Source organism: Ambystoma mexicanum, chromosome 9 (assembly GCF_040938575.1).
Source record: "Ambystoma mexicanum isolate Mex_15411 chromosome 9, UKY_AmexF1_1, whole genome shotgun sequence".
Lineage (NCBI taxonomy): Eukaryota > Metazoa > Chordata > Amphibia > Caudata > Ambystomatidae > Ambystoma > Ambystoma mexicanum.
Window position 1 is genome coordinate 921633252 of NC_090931.1, and position 18296 is coordinate 921651547.

General features: G+C 40.9%; 1 protein-coding gene across 1 annotated transcript in view; it reads left to right on the top strand.

Moving 5' to 3' along the window:
• TTN (titin) overlaps positions 1 to 18296 on the top strand; it is a 364996-nt gene that overhangs the window by 281162 nt on the left and 65538 nt on the right. The window contains exons 246-267 of the mRNA XM_069616101.1: positions 45 to 3011; positions 4326 to 4646; positions 4729 to 5013; positions 5100 to 5399; positions 6524 to 6826; positions 7338 to 7613; positions 7703 to 8002; positions 8097 to 8399; positions 9316 to 9615; positions 9699 to 9986; positions 10690 to 10986; positions 11075 to 11377; positions 11477 to 11782; positions 11868 to 12155; positions 12255 to 12545; positions 12639 to 12926; positions 13201 to 13791; positions 13886 to 13990; positions 15032 to 15229; positions 15305 to 15601; positions 16885 to 17472; positions 17571 to 17873. Coding sequence (XP_069472202.1) covers positions 45 to 3011; positions 4326 to 4646; positions 4729 to 5013; positions 5100 to 5399; positions 6524 to 6826; positions 7338 to 7613; positions 7703 to 8002; positions 8097 to 8399; positions 9316 to 9615; positions 9699 to 9986; positions 10690 to 10986; positions 11075 to 11377; positions 11477 to 11782; positions 11868 to 12155; positions 12255 to 12545; positions 12639 to 12926; positions 13201 to 13791; positions 13886 to 13990; positions 15032 to 15229; positions 15305 to 15601; positions 16885 to 17472; positions 17571 to 17873 — 9498 coding nt within the window. The remainder of the gene's footprint in view (positions 1 to 44; positions 3012 to 4325; positions 4647 to 4728; positions 5014 to 5099; positions 5400 to 6523; positions 6827 to 7337; positions 7614 to 7702; positions 8003 to 8096; positions 8400 to 9315; positions 9616 to 9698; positions 9987 to 10689; positions 10987 to 11074; positions 11378 to 11476; positions 11783 to 11867; positions 12156 to 12254; positions 12546 to 12638; positions 12927 to 13200; positions 13792 to 13885; positions 13991 to 15031; positions 15230 to 15304; positions 15602 to 16884; positions 17473 to 17570; positions 17874 to 18296) is intronic.

Genomic DNA, 18296 nt, shown 5'->3' on the forward strand with positions numbered 1-18296 from the left:
GTGATTTTACATTTAATCATATATTGTCTTGTATATATTTTCAGTTCCTCCGAGCGTGGAAGTGGATGTGAAATTAATTGAAGGACTTGTTGTGAAGGCTGGTACCACTGTAAGACTTCCTGCAATCATGAGAGGAATCCCTGTTCCAACAGCGAAATGGGTAACTGATAACACTGAAATTAAATCAGAAGGAAACTACTCTATTGTCACTGACAATTACTCAACAATACTCACCATCAAAGATTGCACAAGAAAGGATACAGGTGAATATCTGCTTACGGTGTCTAATATAGCTGGGAGCAAGACTGTAGCCCTTCATCTCACCGTCTTGGATGTTCCTGGACCTCCAAATGGCCCACTTAACATCCTTGAAGTCACACCAGAACATATGGTTATCTCCTGGCGTCCCCCAAGGGATGATGGTGGCAGTCCAATCATGAACTACATTGTTGAGAAACGAGAAAGCAAAAAGGAAACCTGGGGAATTGTCAGTTCCGGAAGCACTAGCACAAAGGCTAAAATTCCTCGGCTCCAAAAGGGATGTGAATACATTTTCCGGGTCCAAGCCGAGAATAAAATTGGCATTGGAAAACCACTGGAGTCCAAGCCAACTATTGCTAAGCATGTATTTGATCCACCATCGCCTCCTGGAAAGCCAGTTTGCTCTGATGTAACAGAAAATGCTGTAACAGTGTCTTGGACAATACCAAAATCTGATGGTGGTAGCCCAATAAGTGGTTACATCATTGAACGTAGAGAAATATCAGGCAAATGGATACGTGTCAACAAATCACCAGTGCTTGATCTGAAATTCCGGGCTACTGGTCTGTTTGAAGGCAATACATATGAATTCAGAGCTTTTGCTGAAAATATTGCTGGCCTAAGCAAACCTTCACCAGTTTCTGATCCAATAAGAGCATCGCGTCCAATTACACCACCTGGACCTCCAATTAATCCAAAACTAAAAGACAAAAGCCGAGAAACAGCTGATTTAGTCTGGACAAAGCCTTCAAGAGATGGTGGAAGCCCAATCTTGGGATACATTGTAGAATGCCAGAAATCAGGAAGTGCACAATGGAATAGAATTAACAAGGATGATTTAATCAGACAATGTGCATTTAGAGTACCTGGTTTAATTGAAGGAAATGAATACAGATTCCGTATAAAAGCTGCAAATATTGTCGGTGAAAGTGAACCAAGAGAACTGCCAGAATCTGTTCTTGCAAAGGACATTCTTCATCCTCCAGAAGTAGATCTTGATGTAACTTGCCGTGACTTAGTTACTGTCAGAGTGGGCCAAACAATTCACCTTTCTGCAAGAGTGAAAGGAAGACCAGAACCAGACATTACATGGTCCAAAGATAGCAGAGCACTTGCAAAAGATGCACGAATTGAAATAAATCAAGATTTCCCACATGTTGAAATGAACATAAAAAATGCCACTCGAGCAGATCATGGTAAATACACAATCGTGGCCAAAAATAACAGTGGACAAGCACAAGGTGTGGTTCTTGTGAATGTGCTTGACAGACCCGGGCAGTGCAAGAACTTGAGGACAAGCTATGTCACAAAAGACTCTTGTATGGTTGCATGGGAAAATCCAGACGATAATGGTGGGTCAGAAATTACAAATTATATTGTAGAATGTCGTGAACCAAGTCAGAGAACTTGGTCAATAGTTTCCTCTGATCTTACCAAGCGTTTAATCAAAGCATCTCTCATAGAAAATCATGAATACTTTTTCAGAGTTTGTGCTGAGAATAAAGTTGGTCCAGGTCAAGCCACTGAGACTAAAACGCCAATACTTGCCATTAATCCCGTGGAAAAGCCAAGTGAGCCACAGAACTTCAGAATTGAAGATATTGGAAAAACATTTGTCCTGCTTAAATGGAATAAGCCAGACTATGATGGAGGTAGCCCCAATATATCTTACCATCTTGAGAAAAAACTGAAAGATGGAGATGAGTGGGACAGAGTCCACAAAGGCAGTATTAAAGAAAGGGTATTCATGGTAGACAAGTGCATTGAAAATCAAACCTATCAATTCAGAGTACAGGCCAAGAATGAAGGAGGGGAAAGTAACTGGGTGAAGACAGATGAAGTTGTTGTTAAAGAAGAAATATTAAAACCTGCACTGGATTTGAAATTCGCTGGAGTGCTAGTCGTGAAAGCAGGGGAATCAATTAGACTAGAAGCTGGAGTTAGAGGTAAGCCACAACCAGATATTATATGGGGCAAGGACAAAGATGTTCCAGATCTAAGCAAATCCCCTAGAGTCAAAATTGAAACAACAAGTGATGCCTCTAAATTCCTTCTTACAAAATCAAAACGTTCTGACAGTGGCAAATATGTTATTAATGCAACCAACCCAGCTGGTAGCTTTACAGCACATGCGCTTGTCAATGTGCTGGATGTACCTGGAGAGGTAAAAAGCTTGAAGGTTTCTGAGATCTCAAGTGACAGGTGTGTTGTCAGTTGGGAACCACCTGATGATGATGGCGGTTGTGAAATACAAAACTACATTTTAGAAAAGTGTGAAACTAGGCGCATGGTGTGGTCTACATATTCTGCCTCCTTGATGATGACCCGAGCACATGTCACACGCCTTATTGAAGGAAATGAATATATCTTTAGAATTCGTGCAGAAAATAAGATGGGCCCAGGTCCTGCAACAGAAACAAAGCCAATTATTGCAAAAACCAAGTACAACAAGCCAGGTCCTCCAGATGCTCCAGAAATCACTAAAGTAAGCAAAGAAGAAATGACTGTAGTCTGGAATGCACCAGAGTATGATGGCGGGAAGTCAATCACTGGATACATCCTAGAGAAGAAGGAAAAATTATCATTACGATGGGTTGCTGTCACAAAGAGCCCAATCCCAGAAAGAAGAATGAAAGTTACGAACCTTATCCCAGGACATGAATATCAGTTCCGTGTCAAAGCAGAAAATGAAGTTGGGCTTGGAGAGCCAAGCATGCCATCACGACCAGTAACAGCTAAAGACCCAATGGGTAACATATGTTTTTTTAACTTTATTTGTTTGTTGTATTTATGAATGCTTTGTTGCCATACAGATCACTTTATGAAGAACAACAGAAATGATAACAGAGAAATTTCAATGAGGGGTAATAATCATGTTAGAAAGAAGAGATGGAGTAGCAATACACAGAGGGACATAATTAGTTTGGGGAAGATATATGCTTAATGTCAATTTGAACATGTATGCCTTTAAAGATCTGCAAAAGGATAATATAGGGTACATGCTTGGTAGGTTAGTTCAGAATTTGGAGGGACTTCTACAGTACAGCAATATTTGATTCTTGTTGATTGTAGGCAGCCAGTGAGAATAGGTTTACAGTGCATGCTGGGTGTGAAATGTACTAGAAAGTCTTTTGATGCAGTGCCTGTTAAAGTGTATCCTTTGCTCAAATGTAAGTTAGTGAAGGTTGATAATGAAATCACACTTTTGTAATTAGGCCAGCCGTCACATCCACACTGCTTATAGGGATACTAGGAACAATGTAGACAGGCCAAAGTGTAACGTGTAAGAGTGTCAGGTGTTGGCCATTTCCTGAGGAGGTTCAGTTGATTTGGTGCTTTGGCAATATCTGCATGAAAGTTCAGATGCAAATCAATAGTGAATTCATTCTAAGAATTCATTTTTGTTCAAACCAAGTGTTGCTGGTGTAGTCTACATTTTATTTCTGTAGTAGTACAAAGGCCTGTGAATTTTCTAATTGATCAGGATATTTATCTTGAAGTACAAAGGCTTCACTATTTCCTTAGTAAGGCTACAGACAGAATTAAATAAGAATTTTAGCAATTTTGTGGAAGGTGAAGACTTGGGTAGAAGCTAGTTTGATTGATAACAAGATTTTGAAAATAGTCTGGTATTTGAGTTCTTCAAAGAAGACCAAGAGTGAGTTTCACAGCTAGATGAGGACGGATTTTGTGAACATTTTCATAGACGTTGATGACAATGGCCACAATAACCTTAAGAGTGAGGTAGCAGAGGTGCGGCATACAGTTATCACAGTGGTTAACAATATAATAAAGCAAACAGGGACAACTAGGCCATTTTGCGATTTGTTCTATAAAGAATTTTGCTGTGAACTTTAAAAGTAGTATTTTGTGATGTTTCCTCTAAAAGTTACCTGTTTGTTTTTAAGAGATGCTACATTGGTTTTCCAAGTTTTCTGTCCCTTCTTTTGCGTGAACGATTTTTGAAATGATTCCTCTTTGTAATGTTTTCAAATAAGCAGTGTATTTATGTTATTTTCAGTATTTCTTTGTGGACTCACTTGTGTCCCTTCTATGTTTTTCAGAGCCACCTGGTCCTCCAACTAATCTGAAGGTTGCTGATAGCACAAAGACCTCTATTACTCTTGGATGGGGAAAACCAGTCTTCGATGGTGGTGCGCCAATTATCGGTTATGTTGTAGAAATGAGACCCAAAGGTGCCAGCACAGCTCCTGATGAAGGATGGAAAAGATGTAATGTTGCTGCACAACTTATTCACACACAATTTACTGTTACCAGTCTTGATGAAAAACAAGAATATGAGTTTAGAGTTTCTGCCCAAAATCAAATTGGAGTTGGTCGACCAGCTGAATTGAAAGAAGCTGCCTCCCCCAAAGAAATACTTGGTAAATTTCTATTCAGTGTCAAAATGTTAGAACTTACATTGTAGTTAGAAATTCTGACCTTTGTGTGGCTTTCTTTGCACAGAACCTCCTGAAATTGATCTCGACGCTAGTCTGAGAAAACTAGTCACAGTCAGAGCTGGGTGTCCCATCCGACTGTTTGCTATTATCCGCGGGCGGCCTGCTCCTAAAGTGACCTGGAGAAGAATGGGCATTGATAACGTGGTCAGGAAAGGACAAGTTGATCTGGTGGATACAATGGCCTTCCTTGTCATTCCCAATTCTACACGTGATGATTCTGGGAAATATTCGTTGACACTGGTCAATGCAGCAGGCGAGAAGGCTGTGTTTGTGAATGTGAGAGTACTTGGTAAGTAACCAAACATTATGTGTGTCAAGACCTACGGAACATGAATGATACACTGTTTCATCTCTAACATATATTTCCTAATCTAGATACTCCTGGTCCTGTGGCAGAGCTGAATGTGACCGATGTTACGAAAATGTCTTGTCAAATTTCTTGGGCCCCTCCAGAAAATGATGGTGGAAGTCCTGTGACCCATTACATTCTAGAGAAACGTGAAGTTGATCGGAAGACATGGGCTACTGTCATTGCGGATACAAAGAAACTTAGCTTCAAAGTAGCCAACCTCGTACCTGGGACAGAATATTTCTTCAGAGTAACTCCTGTGAACGAATATGGTTCCGGTGTTCCAAGAGACATGCCAAAACCGGTTCTAGCAACAGATCCCATTAGTAAGTACTGACATTGATTCTTTCTCACATAGTATTTGGCTATTGGTGTACAGCTTCCTAAAACAATTCTAACTGAAAGCAACATTGTGTTCCTGTTAAACCGTCTGAAAAAACTATTTGCAAGGGGAAGAAATGTGGGGGTACCCTGTACTCAAACTGAATAGCATCCATTGCATCCTCCCCAGTTCTCTGTGAGCTAGATACAATGGTAAGAGCACTGAGTGGGTTCCTTTGGAAAAGGACAGTTTTTGGTGCTGTTTTCACCCTCTTATAACAATATTCAAGCTTTTGTGACCAAAAGGCAGGCATCCAGTTTGAGTGCCATAATTTAGCCACAAGATGCCTCTGTAAAGGATGTCCTTCAGCCCATTTCAACTAGGTTCTCTGGTGGATTACTCTGTAGCACCCCCAGACAGAGTAACTAAAGACTTCTAGGGACACTTACGCAAACAGCCCCTCGCTCTTGCCATCAAATTTTGGAGCACCGCTGAAAATTACTGCAAATGATATTTTAGTTATTTGGCATGAGTCTACACCGCCGTTGACTTTTAGTTGGGTGTTTGTTTCAAACCCAGCAGAGTCGATAACAATCAAACCCATCCAGATCTGCTGGTTCCTTTGTGGCCTCCAATTAGGGCATGTGTAAGTGGACATTTTGTATTCCAGAAGGCAGTCTCACCACCGAACCCAGGCACCAAACCTGGTCACTCTCTCACACCCCATATGTGGATTTCTAAGACGGTTGGATTTCGACTGTCTCTATTAATGCAGGATGCGCTGATTTTGAAAACAGGGATGAATAGGCGTACGATGGCAGAGAAAAACATTATAGAATTAAGAAGTGACGTAACCATTTGGGATCCTAATCGGAGAAGTGGCATTACTTGTCCTGCCCTTAATATACTTTGTTTTTCGTTTTGCTTTTCAAATAGATGAAGTTATAGTTCAGGGTGACTGAATTTGCAGTATTTTGTAAAATGACCATTCAAATTTCAACAGTACTGTTTTATGATGTTGATACACATGTACAGCTTGAACATTTAAATAACGTAAAATAACGATATTGAAATTAAACTTGAGTACAGATGTAATGTATACATGTTTCATTGTATTTTCTCTTAAAGGTGAACCTGATCCACCTAAAAGACTTGATGTTACGGAGATTACTAAGAACACTGCTACATTAGCCTGGCTGCCGCCACTGCGTGATGGGGGATCGAAGATTGATGGGTACCTCATTAGCTTCAGAGAAGAAGCACAGCAAGAAGACAACTGGACGCAGTACTCTGTTGTGAAGGATCTGACAATTGTTGTGGTTGGACTCAAGGAAGGAGTGAAATACAAGTTCAGGGTAGCAGCCAGAAATGCTGTGGGCGTGAGCTTGCCAAGAGAAGCCGAAGGAGTGTTTGAAATCAAAGAGCAGCTGAGTAAGTGTCAAAACAATGATGTGTTCCATTCTGCAGCCGTTTGTAGCACATGTGGTCTTCAGTGTTGTTTTAAAATTGTACACCAATTAAGATCCCTGACCTAATTTGCTCTTGCATTCCGTCTCCCCTGTGCCTCTCGTCCCTTTGATTTTCATTGCACTTATGGTCTGTGCCAATGTTATCCCTCTTCCCCATGCTTCTGATTACACTTACTGGTCAATGTATATATAGTCTTAGCACTTCACCATGTTCCCCTTAACCTGCATTTAGATGATCCTAATGTTTTGTGTTTAGTTGATCCTAATAGTTTGCACTTCCTCCCTGTTCCTTGCACATAACTGATCCAAAATGTTTTCCAAAGCCTGGAAAGATCAGCTATCTGTATCCCCTTCCCTTTGGTTTGGAGGCACTATGAGGCAACCTTGTTCACAGTTGGCAACATACAAAACACCAATAAGTACACACGTTAATCCTATACATCAATTTACACATTTTAACCATTTTTTTCCAGTGCCACCGAAAATACTAATGCCTGAACAAATCAGCATTAAAGCTGGCCTCAAACTTAGAATCGAAGCTCATATTTACGGAAAACCTGCTCCTGTCACCAAATGGATCAAATCCGATGAGGAAGTTATGGTTTCAAGCCGACTTGCTGTGCATAAATCGCCAACTTCATCAGTTCTCATTATAAAGGATGTGACTCGGAAAGACAGTGGATACTACACACTGAATGCAGAAAACAGTTCTGGGCAAACCTCTCAGAGAATTCGAGTTGTTGTTATGGGTGAGTTAAATATCCAAATAGTGCATCTTTCTTTCTTTAAATGATTGTATGAATGGATGTACTGATGCTATTCTGATATATTTACACAGATATCCCAGGACCACCGGAGCCACCGTTTGACATCACTGACATCGATGCCGATGCTTGCACTCTTGCATGGCACTTACCACTTGAAGATGGTGGAAGCAACATCACAAATTATGTAGTTGAGAAGTGTGATGTAAGTCGCGGGGACTGGGTCAACGCTGTTTCGTCAGTAACAAAAACAAGCTGCAGGATAGGAAAACTGGTCCCAGGACAAGAATACATATTCCGTGCACGAGCAGAAAATCGCTTTGGCATTTCAGAACCTCTCACATCCGATAGGATGATGGCCAAGTTCCCCTTTGGTAAGTCACTATTTGGTAACTGCAACTCGAATGTTTCGCATAACTACTAGTTTGTGCAAAGCCCATTCTGAAATATTTCATTGCTCTATTTTAGATGTTCCCAGTGAACCAAAAAATGCACATGTTACCAAAGTCAATAAAGACTGCATTTTTGTGGCTTGGGAGAGACCAGATAATGATGGTGGCAGTCCCATCACTGGCTACATTATCGAACGCAAGGAAAGGAACAGCCTGCTGTGGGTGAAGGCCAATGATTCTGCAGTCCGCACAACTGAATACCCATGTGTTGGTTTAATCGAAGGGCTGGAATACACATTCAGAGTGTCTGCTCTGAACAGAGCTGGTGCCAGTAAACCAAGCAAGCCTACTGAGTTTGTCACAGCAAGAACACCAGTTGGTAAGTCCACTAGTCTCATGTTGTCCGTCAAAATAATGTGAAATGCTCATTAACCATGCTCTGAGGATTTCTGCTATTTGCGTCCTTTCTACAAGCAGTGTCTGTCTTATTGCAGACACTGATGCAATATTCAAACAGGCACGCATTGACTTTAATACGAACTGTAAAATCCCTTGCAAACCAATCCCTGAAATGTTTATTAGTCCATATGTAATGAATGGCAACACGTAACAGGTGCTTGTCTATGTCTGTCCATACTTGAAATCATAATCTTTACTACAATGATATAGGCATTATTGCATGAAATGTAATATTTACAAAAATTGTGAAACACATTCAATGATGACAATAATAAATGGGTTGACCTCATTGTTACTCACATTTATAAGAATAGAAACTGAACAATTGTGTTAAGAGTCACCCTCCAGCATGTGGTCTTATTTGCAATGTCATATCTTAGTCAGGTTTAGTGAACCCCAATGGGCAGTGTATATTCTAGAAAATGCAGCATGCTAGGAATGGAACTATTGTCATCGCATTACAAGAATGTGAGGAAGCGGGTCAGCCAGTGGTGAGATAGTGAGCACACGTCTGCGGGTTGGTGGCGGTGTCTGGTCTGTGTGAGGGAATTGCTATTTAAACAGCAGGCTACTCTTGTTGCTTCAGGATGCAGTTCACAGATTACCTTCACGTTAGTTTCTTTTCTATCCTAAGAGATGTATACGTTTGGCCCATCATAAAAGCAATCCTCCTGGATGCCTTAGATATGAGTTACAAATTAATTGTTAGTGAGTTCTTATTTCATATAATAAGAGTTTCCACAATGGTAATAAACTGCAACAACAAATAATAAGCACTTAAAATAAGTAAACATGTCTTAAACATCAATAACCTAAACATGGATTTATTTCATCAGATCCTCCTGGTAAGCCAGAAGCTCTTGATATGACTAAGAACTCTGTATCACTGGTGTGGACCCGACCTAAACATGATGGTGGAAGCAAAATAATAGGCTATCTTGTGGAATCTTGCAAACTGCCTGGAAGTAAATGGGTGCAGTGCAACACCACTCCCCATCAAATCCCCAGTGAAGAGTACACTGCGACTGGGTTAGAAGAAAACGCCCAGTACCAGTTCAGAGCGATTGCCAAGACCGCCATTAATATTAGCAGGCCTTCGGAACCATCTGATCCAATGACCATTCAAGCTGAAAATGGTAAGGGGACATCGCCGTAATTGTAAAGGCAGACTTATTTCCTTTTGAGAATGGTAATATAACACTGCAAACTTCTCTTTCAGTTCCTCCCAAGATTGACCTGAGTCTGGCCATGAAATCCTTGATCACCGCAAAAGCTGGCACAAATGTTTGCCTTGAAGCACAAGTGTTTGGAAAGCCAATTCCAACAACATGTTGGAAGAAAGAGGGAGAACTTGTAAAGCCAGCAGAAGGCATTAAGATCACTACTAAAAGACACTTATGCACGTTGGAACTGTTCAGCGTCAATAGAAGAGAAACAGGGGAATATACAATCAATGCTGAAAATACAAGTGGCACTAAATCGGCAACTATAAAGCTCAAAGTGCTCGGTAAGTTGCAATACTCTTAACAAATGCTACTGTGCTAGGGAACTTTCAGGTGATGGGGGTTTGCCAAGACAGGGCCTGCGAATGCAGTGGTCCCACCACAGAAGGAATAGAGCGTGCACTTCTCACTGTCCCTGGGGCTCCCTGCCACAGAGTACACGTATAAAGCTCTTTTTGATTGTTAGGGCTGGTTGTTAGTGTTAACTTGGAGTCATGGCACTGTGATCATCTGTCAAATTATACCGCAACCTTTTTGGAATTCTTTCCAAAATGTTCTGATTTTTAAGACAAGAAAGTGAACTAATTGTTGGATGGCGTGGCACTTGTAGCTGCTTGATCGTGCACAGCTGATATCCTCTTAAGAACCATCGGGTCATCTTATTTGCAAAGAAAGGAATTCCCACAGAGAGCACAGAACTACTGTTGTTTCATTTCTAGGCTAGGTTTTTAGCATAGTGCCTACTTTATGCCGTATGTTGACTATGTGGACTTGTAGTGAATCTGAGCTATGTACCTGATTCTCACCGGATCACATTCATATGTAGACTGTACAATGTACTTATTTTTCTATTGTCTTTTATGTCATTGAGCATGTTAAACTCAACGCTTATAAATTGCGTCATCCAGGCTGCCCGAAATAAGCAAATTGAAACTGATATTGAAAGGCACTATTGGTTGAAAGTTTAATATCATGTCTTTCTTTTAGATAAACCTGGTCCTCCTGCATCAGTTAAAATCAATCATGTGTACACTGACCGCGCAATGCTCACTTGGGAGCCTCCTCTTGAAGACGGTGGAGCAGAAATAACAAACTACATCATTGATAAACGTGAAACCAGCAGGCCTAATTGGGCCCAAGTCACTCCAAACTGCCGTATCACAAGTTGCACTGTTGAGAAACTGATAGAGGGACACGAATATCAATTCCGCATATGTGCCGAAAACAAATATGGAGTTGGTGATCCTATCTTGACTGAGTCAGTCATTGCCAAAAATCCATATGGTAAGAATGCTTACAAGACCTGCTGATATCTATGATTCTGTATAGAGTACATTGCAGTGCAGTAATAATGTTCACCTTATCTTAACAGATGTTCCTGGGCGCTGTGACCCACCCATTATCAGCAACGCCACAAAAGATCACATGACAGTAAGCTGGAAACCCCCAGCAGATGATGGCGGGTCGCCTATTACTGGGTATATGCTTGAAAAGCGTGAAACCAGGTCTTTCACCTGGAATAAAGTCAACAGGAAGCCTGTGATAGAAAGAACAGTGAAAGCAGGTTCACTCCAAGAAGGAACAGAGTATGAATTCAGGGTAATAGCGCTAAACAAAGCTGGACCCGGCAAACCAAGTGACGCTTCCAAGGCAGCCATTGCAATTGATCCTCAATGTAAGTTTAATCCAAAATAAAATAATTGTTACTTTTGCTTTCAATTTAATTCAACTATGTATATAATACTAAATGGCAATATTACATTTTAACTTTTAGATCCACCAGGCCCACCGGCCTTCCCAAAAGTAATTGATACTACTCGCACAACAATCAGTCTGTCATGGAGCAAACCAGCATATGACGGCGGAAGCCCGATTTTGGGTTACCTAGTTGAAGTGAAAAGAGCTGACACTGATCACTGGATTAGGTGCAATGTGCCCAAGAATCTTCAAAATACCAACTATGTAATGACTGGGCTGATGGAAGACACAGAGTACCAGTTCCGAGTGTCTGCCGTCAATAAGATCGGATACAGTGAACCAAGTGAAGTTCCTGACAAACATTTTGCCAAGGACATCTTAAGTAAGTATTTAAAGGCTAACATATATGAAGTCTACTATGGTAGTTTAAAGATCTGATCTAATTTACTTTTAATATGTTTAATTAGTTCCACCTGAAGGAGAACTTGATGCTGAATTGAGGAAAGCCCTGGTGTTGCGTGCTGGTGTTACTTTGAGGATTTATGTACCAGTGAGAGGACGACCAGCGCCAAAGATCTCTTGGTCTAAACTCAATGCAAATTTAAAAGACAGAGTAGGAATGGATATCAAGACAACAGACTTTGACACCTTTGTACGTTGTGAAAACGTAAATAAGCACGATGCTGGCAAATATATCTTGACCCTGGAGAACAGTTGCGGCATAAAGACGTACACAATTGTTGTGAAAGTGCTTGGTAAGTCTTGTAAAAGAGGTTTCTAAAATGCACTCTCTTGATTTATTTCCCTGCTTGCCACAACAAATGTGCATATGTTTTTTTTTTTTTTAAATATAGATACCCCTGGACCTCCAGTTAATCTCGTTGTCAAAGAGACATCCAAGGATTCAGCTGTCATTTCATGGGACCCTCCACTTATAGATGGCGGTAGCCCTATCAAGAATTATATTGTTGAGAAGCGTGACGCAGAAAGAAAAGCATGGTCCACAATAACAACAGACTGCCCTAAAACTGGGTACAGAATAAGTAATCTGGAGGAAGGCAAGGCATACTTTTTCAGAGTATTAGCTGAGAATGAATATGGAATTGGCGACCCATGCGAAACACATGATGCTGTCAAAGCTTCTGGTAAGGCATCCTTGATGCTATACGCTTTCTTGATTTAGATTTCACACTGTCATATTTAGAACTTGAACTTACAAACCCATGTCTTTTCTTCAGAAAAACCTGGGCCAGTACTAGATCTGAAGGCGTTGGCTGTTTCAAAATCTGCTTGCACCTTTGGGTGGAAAAAGCCAATCAGTGATGGAGGAAGTCGTATCACTGGTTACTCTGTTGAGCATTTGATTGGCGAGGACAAATGGAAAGAATTAATGATATCAAAGAATCTTCAGTATGTCATGAAAGACTTGAAGGAAGGAAAGGAGTACACCTTCAGAGTAACTGCTATTAATGATGCCGGTCATAGTTCACCATCTGAGCTTACAATCATTGCCAAGGATGATGTGGGTATGTATTTTTGAATAAATCACAAAATCTGCTTATTTACCAATAACTGGTTAATAATGGTGGTCGTGGATGTCTTTGTCTTCCGCAATGCATGAATTGTGGAGCAATGTGGGAGTCCTTGTCCCAGCATCACCTGCTGATTCTGCAGGCCTGCACTTCTGCAGGAATTCCTGGCGAAAGCATGCCTTAAGCATGCAGTTAAACAAATATTATATTGTTGTTTCAAATATTTCCTTTGGATGCAAAATAAACCAGACTTTAATTATCTTTACAGTGGCACCCGATATGGATTTGCGAGATCTGCCCGATTTATGCTATGTGGCAAAGGAAGGAAGTAGCTTCAGACTCAAAATTCCAATCAGAGGAAAGCCACCCCCAGCTGTTACATGGAAGAAAGGTGAAGATGTGGCGCTGACAGACAGTGGCAGAGTCACCTTTGAGTCCAGTGCAATTAATACCACCCTGATAGTTCGTGAGTGTCAGAAAAGTGATGCTTCGAAGTACACCATTACCTTGAAGAACGCTGCAGGAAGTAAGGAGTCCAATATTTTCGTAAAAGTGGTCGGCAAACCAGGCATTCCAAGCGGCCCAGTAAAGTTTGAAGAAGTCACAGCAGATGGCATTACCCTGATCTGGGGTGCTCCAAAAGATGACGGTGGTTCAGAAATCACCAATTACATCTTGGAAAAGAGAGACTCTACCACCAACAAGTGGGTAACATGTGCTTCAGCGGTCCAGAAAACAAAGTTTAGGGTGACCCGCCTTCACGAAGGAAATGAGTATATTTTCAGAGTCAGTGCTGAAAATAAATATGGAGTCGGTGAAGGTCTTAAATCAGACCCAGTTGTGGCCAGACATCCATTTGGTAAGTTTCTATAAAATATGTACCTGATATGTTAAAAGTGAAATCTTGTCTTTCTATTATATTTCCTCACCATGTGATTTGATTGGTTTTCCAGATGTGCCGGATGCTCCACCACCTCCAACTATTCTTGCGATTAGACATGACTCTGCAACCTTGGCCTGGGCAGATCCCAAAAAGACGGGTGGCTCCCCAATAACAGGTGGGATTTGAAATATAATGATTTTCTTCAATTTATAGTAATGCTGGAATTGTGTTCAATGTCCTTTGCTGATTCTCCACAGAGTTAGAACATGTTTTCTTTAGAAACCCTGTATTTATTTTACAGTGGTTCCTTCCACTTTTATAATACTGAGACCCAAGTTTGGATCTACTTAATATAGAACTGGACTTCCAATTGTTCTGAGGATACTTTTCCTTTGCGTTTTAATACCACTAAGATGTAAAAATGCATGTTGGGCTTCAGGCAACTAACATTGTGCCCACACGTTGCTGTAGGATTGAAGATCCCCTGTTCGTACATAGCATGGTACACATGCTGCAACTCACTGCAATCTCAGGTAGGGTGCATAACATAAACACCCATTTAGGAAAGGACCTACCACAGGGATAGGTTTAAACAAAGTGGTTGTGCAACAACGAGAAAGCTGTGAATTGTAAATATGACATGCAACAAAACGAAATAATGTATGAAGCTGTGACTAGTGTAACAATACCTTGTTTTACATATTGGTACTCTTTTTAAAAAATATATTCATTACATTTTAGATTGGTACTCTTTAAACTTCTAATAATAGCATTGATTTTGAATAATCTTGACCATACAGTTATTCTCTGCTCCACAGAGGCCAAAGTACTCACGCTCAGTATTATAATTCTTGTCACCAAGACATTATATCATACTATATCGCTGTACAAGATGGCCTATGGCTGGCTCATATAGCACTGTCCTAATACATAATACAAAATGGGCCGTGATTGAGACCAAATCAAACGTCAGGATATTTATATTAAACAATGATTGCATTTCCGCCTTGAGTCATAAAGCTAAGCTAAAATGGGTACTCCTAAGAGTACACTTGCTGGCGGCTGCTGTACAAACACTGCGTAGCAGCAGTGGCACCTGTTAATGTATTTGTGTGTGTCGGTGTGTGTTTGTCGTGTGAAATTACAGGATAGTACTGTTGTAGACAACATTATGAATGTATGTCTGTAACCTACAAAATATATTTTGCATTCATAGGATACCATGTTGAATTCAAAGAAAGGAACAGTCTTCTCTGGAAGAGAGCCAACAAGACTCCTTTGAGAATGAAAGAACTCCGAGCCACTGGGTTAACCGAAGGACTTGAGTATGAATTCAGAGTTATGGCAATTAATTTAGCAGGAGTAGGCAAACCCAGTGGACCAACGCAGCCAATTGTGGCTCTTGATCCAATTGGTAAGGAATACATTGATATTTTAAAATAATGTTCTACCCATTTGCATGTTTCTTACCATTTTCATGTTATTGTAGATCCTCCTGGTAAACCTGAGGTCATTAACGTAACAAGAAGCTCAGTTACTCTCATATGGACGGAACCTAAGTATGACGGTGGACATAAGCTGATTGGGTACATTGTGGAAAAACGTGACTTGCCAGCAAAGGCGTGGATGAGGGCAAATCACATCAACGTCCAGGAATGTGCATTTACTGTCAACGACCTTATTGAAGGCAGCAAATATGAATTCAGAATTAAAGCCAAGAATACTGCAGGGGCTGTTAGTCCTCCATCAGAGCCGACAGATACCATTATTTGCAAGGACGAGTATGGTAGGTACTTTTGCATTTTTCAGCGAATACTTTAACACAACTCCCTTTCTGGTAGATTCATTGAATTGAAAATGTTTATACAACAAAAAGGACAAAACATTTTAGAGAAATCTTAATGTAAACTTGTAATAACATTGAGATGAAACAAGGAATAATGTCGAAGGATTTGCTTGAAAATAGTAAATCGACGCAATGTAAATACTACCCCCTTATTTGCAATACAAGAGTGCAAATTCTTACTGGTATTTTCACTGAAATTGATATTTCCCTGGGACAAAACTATATGGCAGCAATGCATTTTTGTACTGTAGCAATTTTGTTATCAAGTGCAAATGCAGTGCAAAATTGCCTTGCACCCGTGCAACATTTATGTGACAGGCTATGGTATTTTGAGGTGATAGGAATTGAGATTCATCTGGCTTGTAGCATTGCAAGTTACAAACGCCTTTATTTTGAGGAAAACATTGTGCCCATACTGTGCGGAAAATGAAGCTGAGATCTGTAGTGACTCTTCCTCTGGCTGTACCTGATATTTTGGAGTTCAGAGATATGCAGATCCTAGGGTCATAGTCTTTAAACACTATTTATTTGACAAGCATTAAAGTTGGTTGAGAATAATTGGTAAAAGTTGGTTGAGAATAAAATTGTGAAAGTCAAAGAAAACGGAAAGAGTTTTTCTTAATGTCAATGGTTCAGAAGTAACATTATTCTACTCTGTCTTGTCCTGACATGCCCATGGTATGGAAATGTTACCCTCATGGCTATTGAGTGCTGTAAAACAAGGGGATACAGTAATGGTACACAATAATATGGATACAATTTGAAGGACAGAATAGTAATGGAACGGTTAGAAGGATCCGCAGAGAAGTGAATCTAGGTCCGTTAGTCACCAAAATAAGACCCCTTGTTTCTACTCTCTGGCTCCTGCCCATTCTCATCCAGCCCCACCACCCGTTACACCTACCTTCCTCCTGCCTTCCCTTCTGCCTCTACATCCTGCCTCCACGGAGGAGAGCATGCAATGCACTGTTGTGCAACGGCCTCTGCACAAGGCTCTTTTGTGAATCACACTTCTCTGTGGCTGTCTCCAGACCGCAATCAGGATTGAGTGGTCACAGACAACTACAGGTGGAGAACACAAGTTACAGAGTGAAAGTCTGATCCACTCTGGTTCAGAGAGTGAAAGGCCCGCAGATGTTCTCCCATTGCATGCATACTGTATTAATATTTGTACACACTTCTCTGATTTCTTTACTAACTTTGATTTATCTATGTTATTACAGAGGCACCAACCATTGTTATTGACCCAACTGTAAAGGAAGGCTTAACCGTAAAGGCAGGTGATACCATTGTAATGACGGCTACTAGCATTCTTGGAAAACCACCCCCACAGTCAATGTGGTCTAAAGGCGGAAAAGACTTCAAGCCTTCAGATATTGTTCAGATTGACTCAACTCCTACTTCTTCTACACTTTCTGTTAAGTATGCCTCCAGGAAAGACTCTGGGGAATACACAATTACTGCTAGTAATCCTTTTGGCACCAAGGAAGAACATGTTCATGTGAAAGTGTTAGATATACCAGGCCCACCTGGGCCAATTGAAGTCAGCAATGTCTCATCTGAAAAAGCAACACTTACGTGGACTCCACCTGCTGAAGATGGTGGTTCACCCATCACATCTTACATTCTTGAAAAGAGAGAAACAAGTCGATTATTGTGGACACTCGTTGCTGAAAACATCGACGGTTGCAGACACGTTGTGAGCAAACTTATTCAAGGAAATGAATACATCTTCCGTGTTTCTGCTGTGAACCATTATGGAGTGGGTGAACCGGTTCAGTCTGAACCCGTAAAAATGGTTGATAGCTACGGTAAGTAAAACTGCTATGTATATTTCAGCAAACCTTTCAAAAGTATAGGGTCAATTTTGATATAAAACATTCTTCCTTCTTGGTATTTTCCTTACTAGGTCCTCCTGGTGCCCCTGACAAACCTGAAGTAACGAATGTGACCAAAACTACAGTCACTGTGGCATGGAAAAGACCAGCAGATGATGGTGGCAGTGAAATTACAGGCTATTATTTGGAAAGGAAAGAAAAGAAAGGGTTAAGATGGGTCAGAGTTACAAAAAGACCTGTGTCAGACCTTCGTTACAAAGCAATAGGTCTCACAGAAGGCAATGAATATGAATTCCGTGTGAGCGCAGAAAATAAAGCAGGCATCGGACCACCCAGTGATGCTTCACAGCCAGTACTAACCAAGGATGTAGCCTGTAAGTAGTTTTATAGTTACCTTTCCATATGTTGTAAACAAATTGCTTGAATATACAGTAAAGTCAGCAAGGAGCTGGCCAACCCTGCTGCAGTCTCTACCTCTCCTGTCGCGTCCCAGGCCCTTTGCACGACCCTTGCCTCTCATTTCATCTAAAAAACACAGGACATCCTGTCCACCCTCTCGTCCTATCCTCCTATTCCCCATTCTCTCACTGCTACCTCTGGCACTCCGATAGCGGCCCCCTCCCACTTTCTCTTCCTTTCCTCTGTTCTCCCGGATGAGGTTTCTAGACAAGTCCGATCTATGAAAGTCTCGTCAAAATAGGTTCTTCCCTGTTCATCTAAAACCATCAAGGACCACATTGACACCCTTGCTCCTGCTCTGGTCGACTTCTCCAACCTCTCTTTTGCCTCAGGGGCCT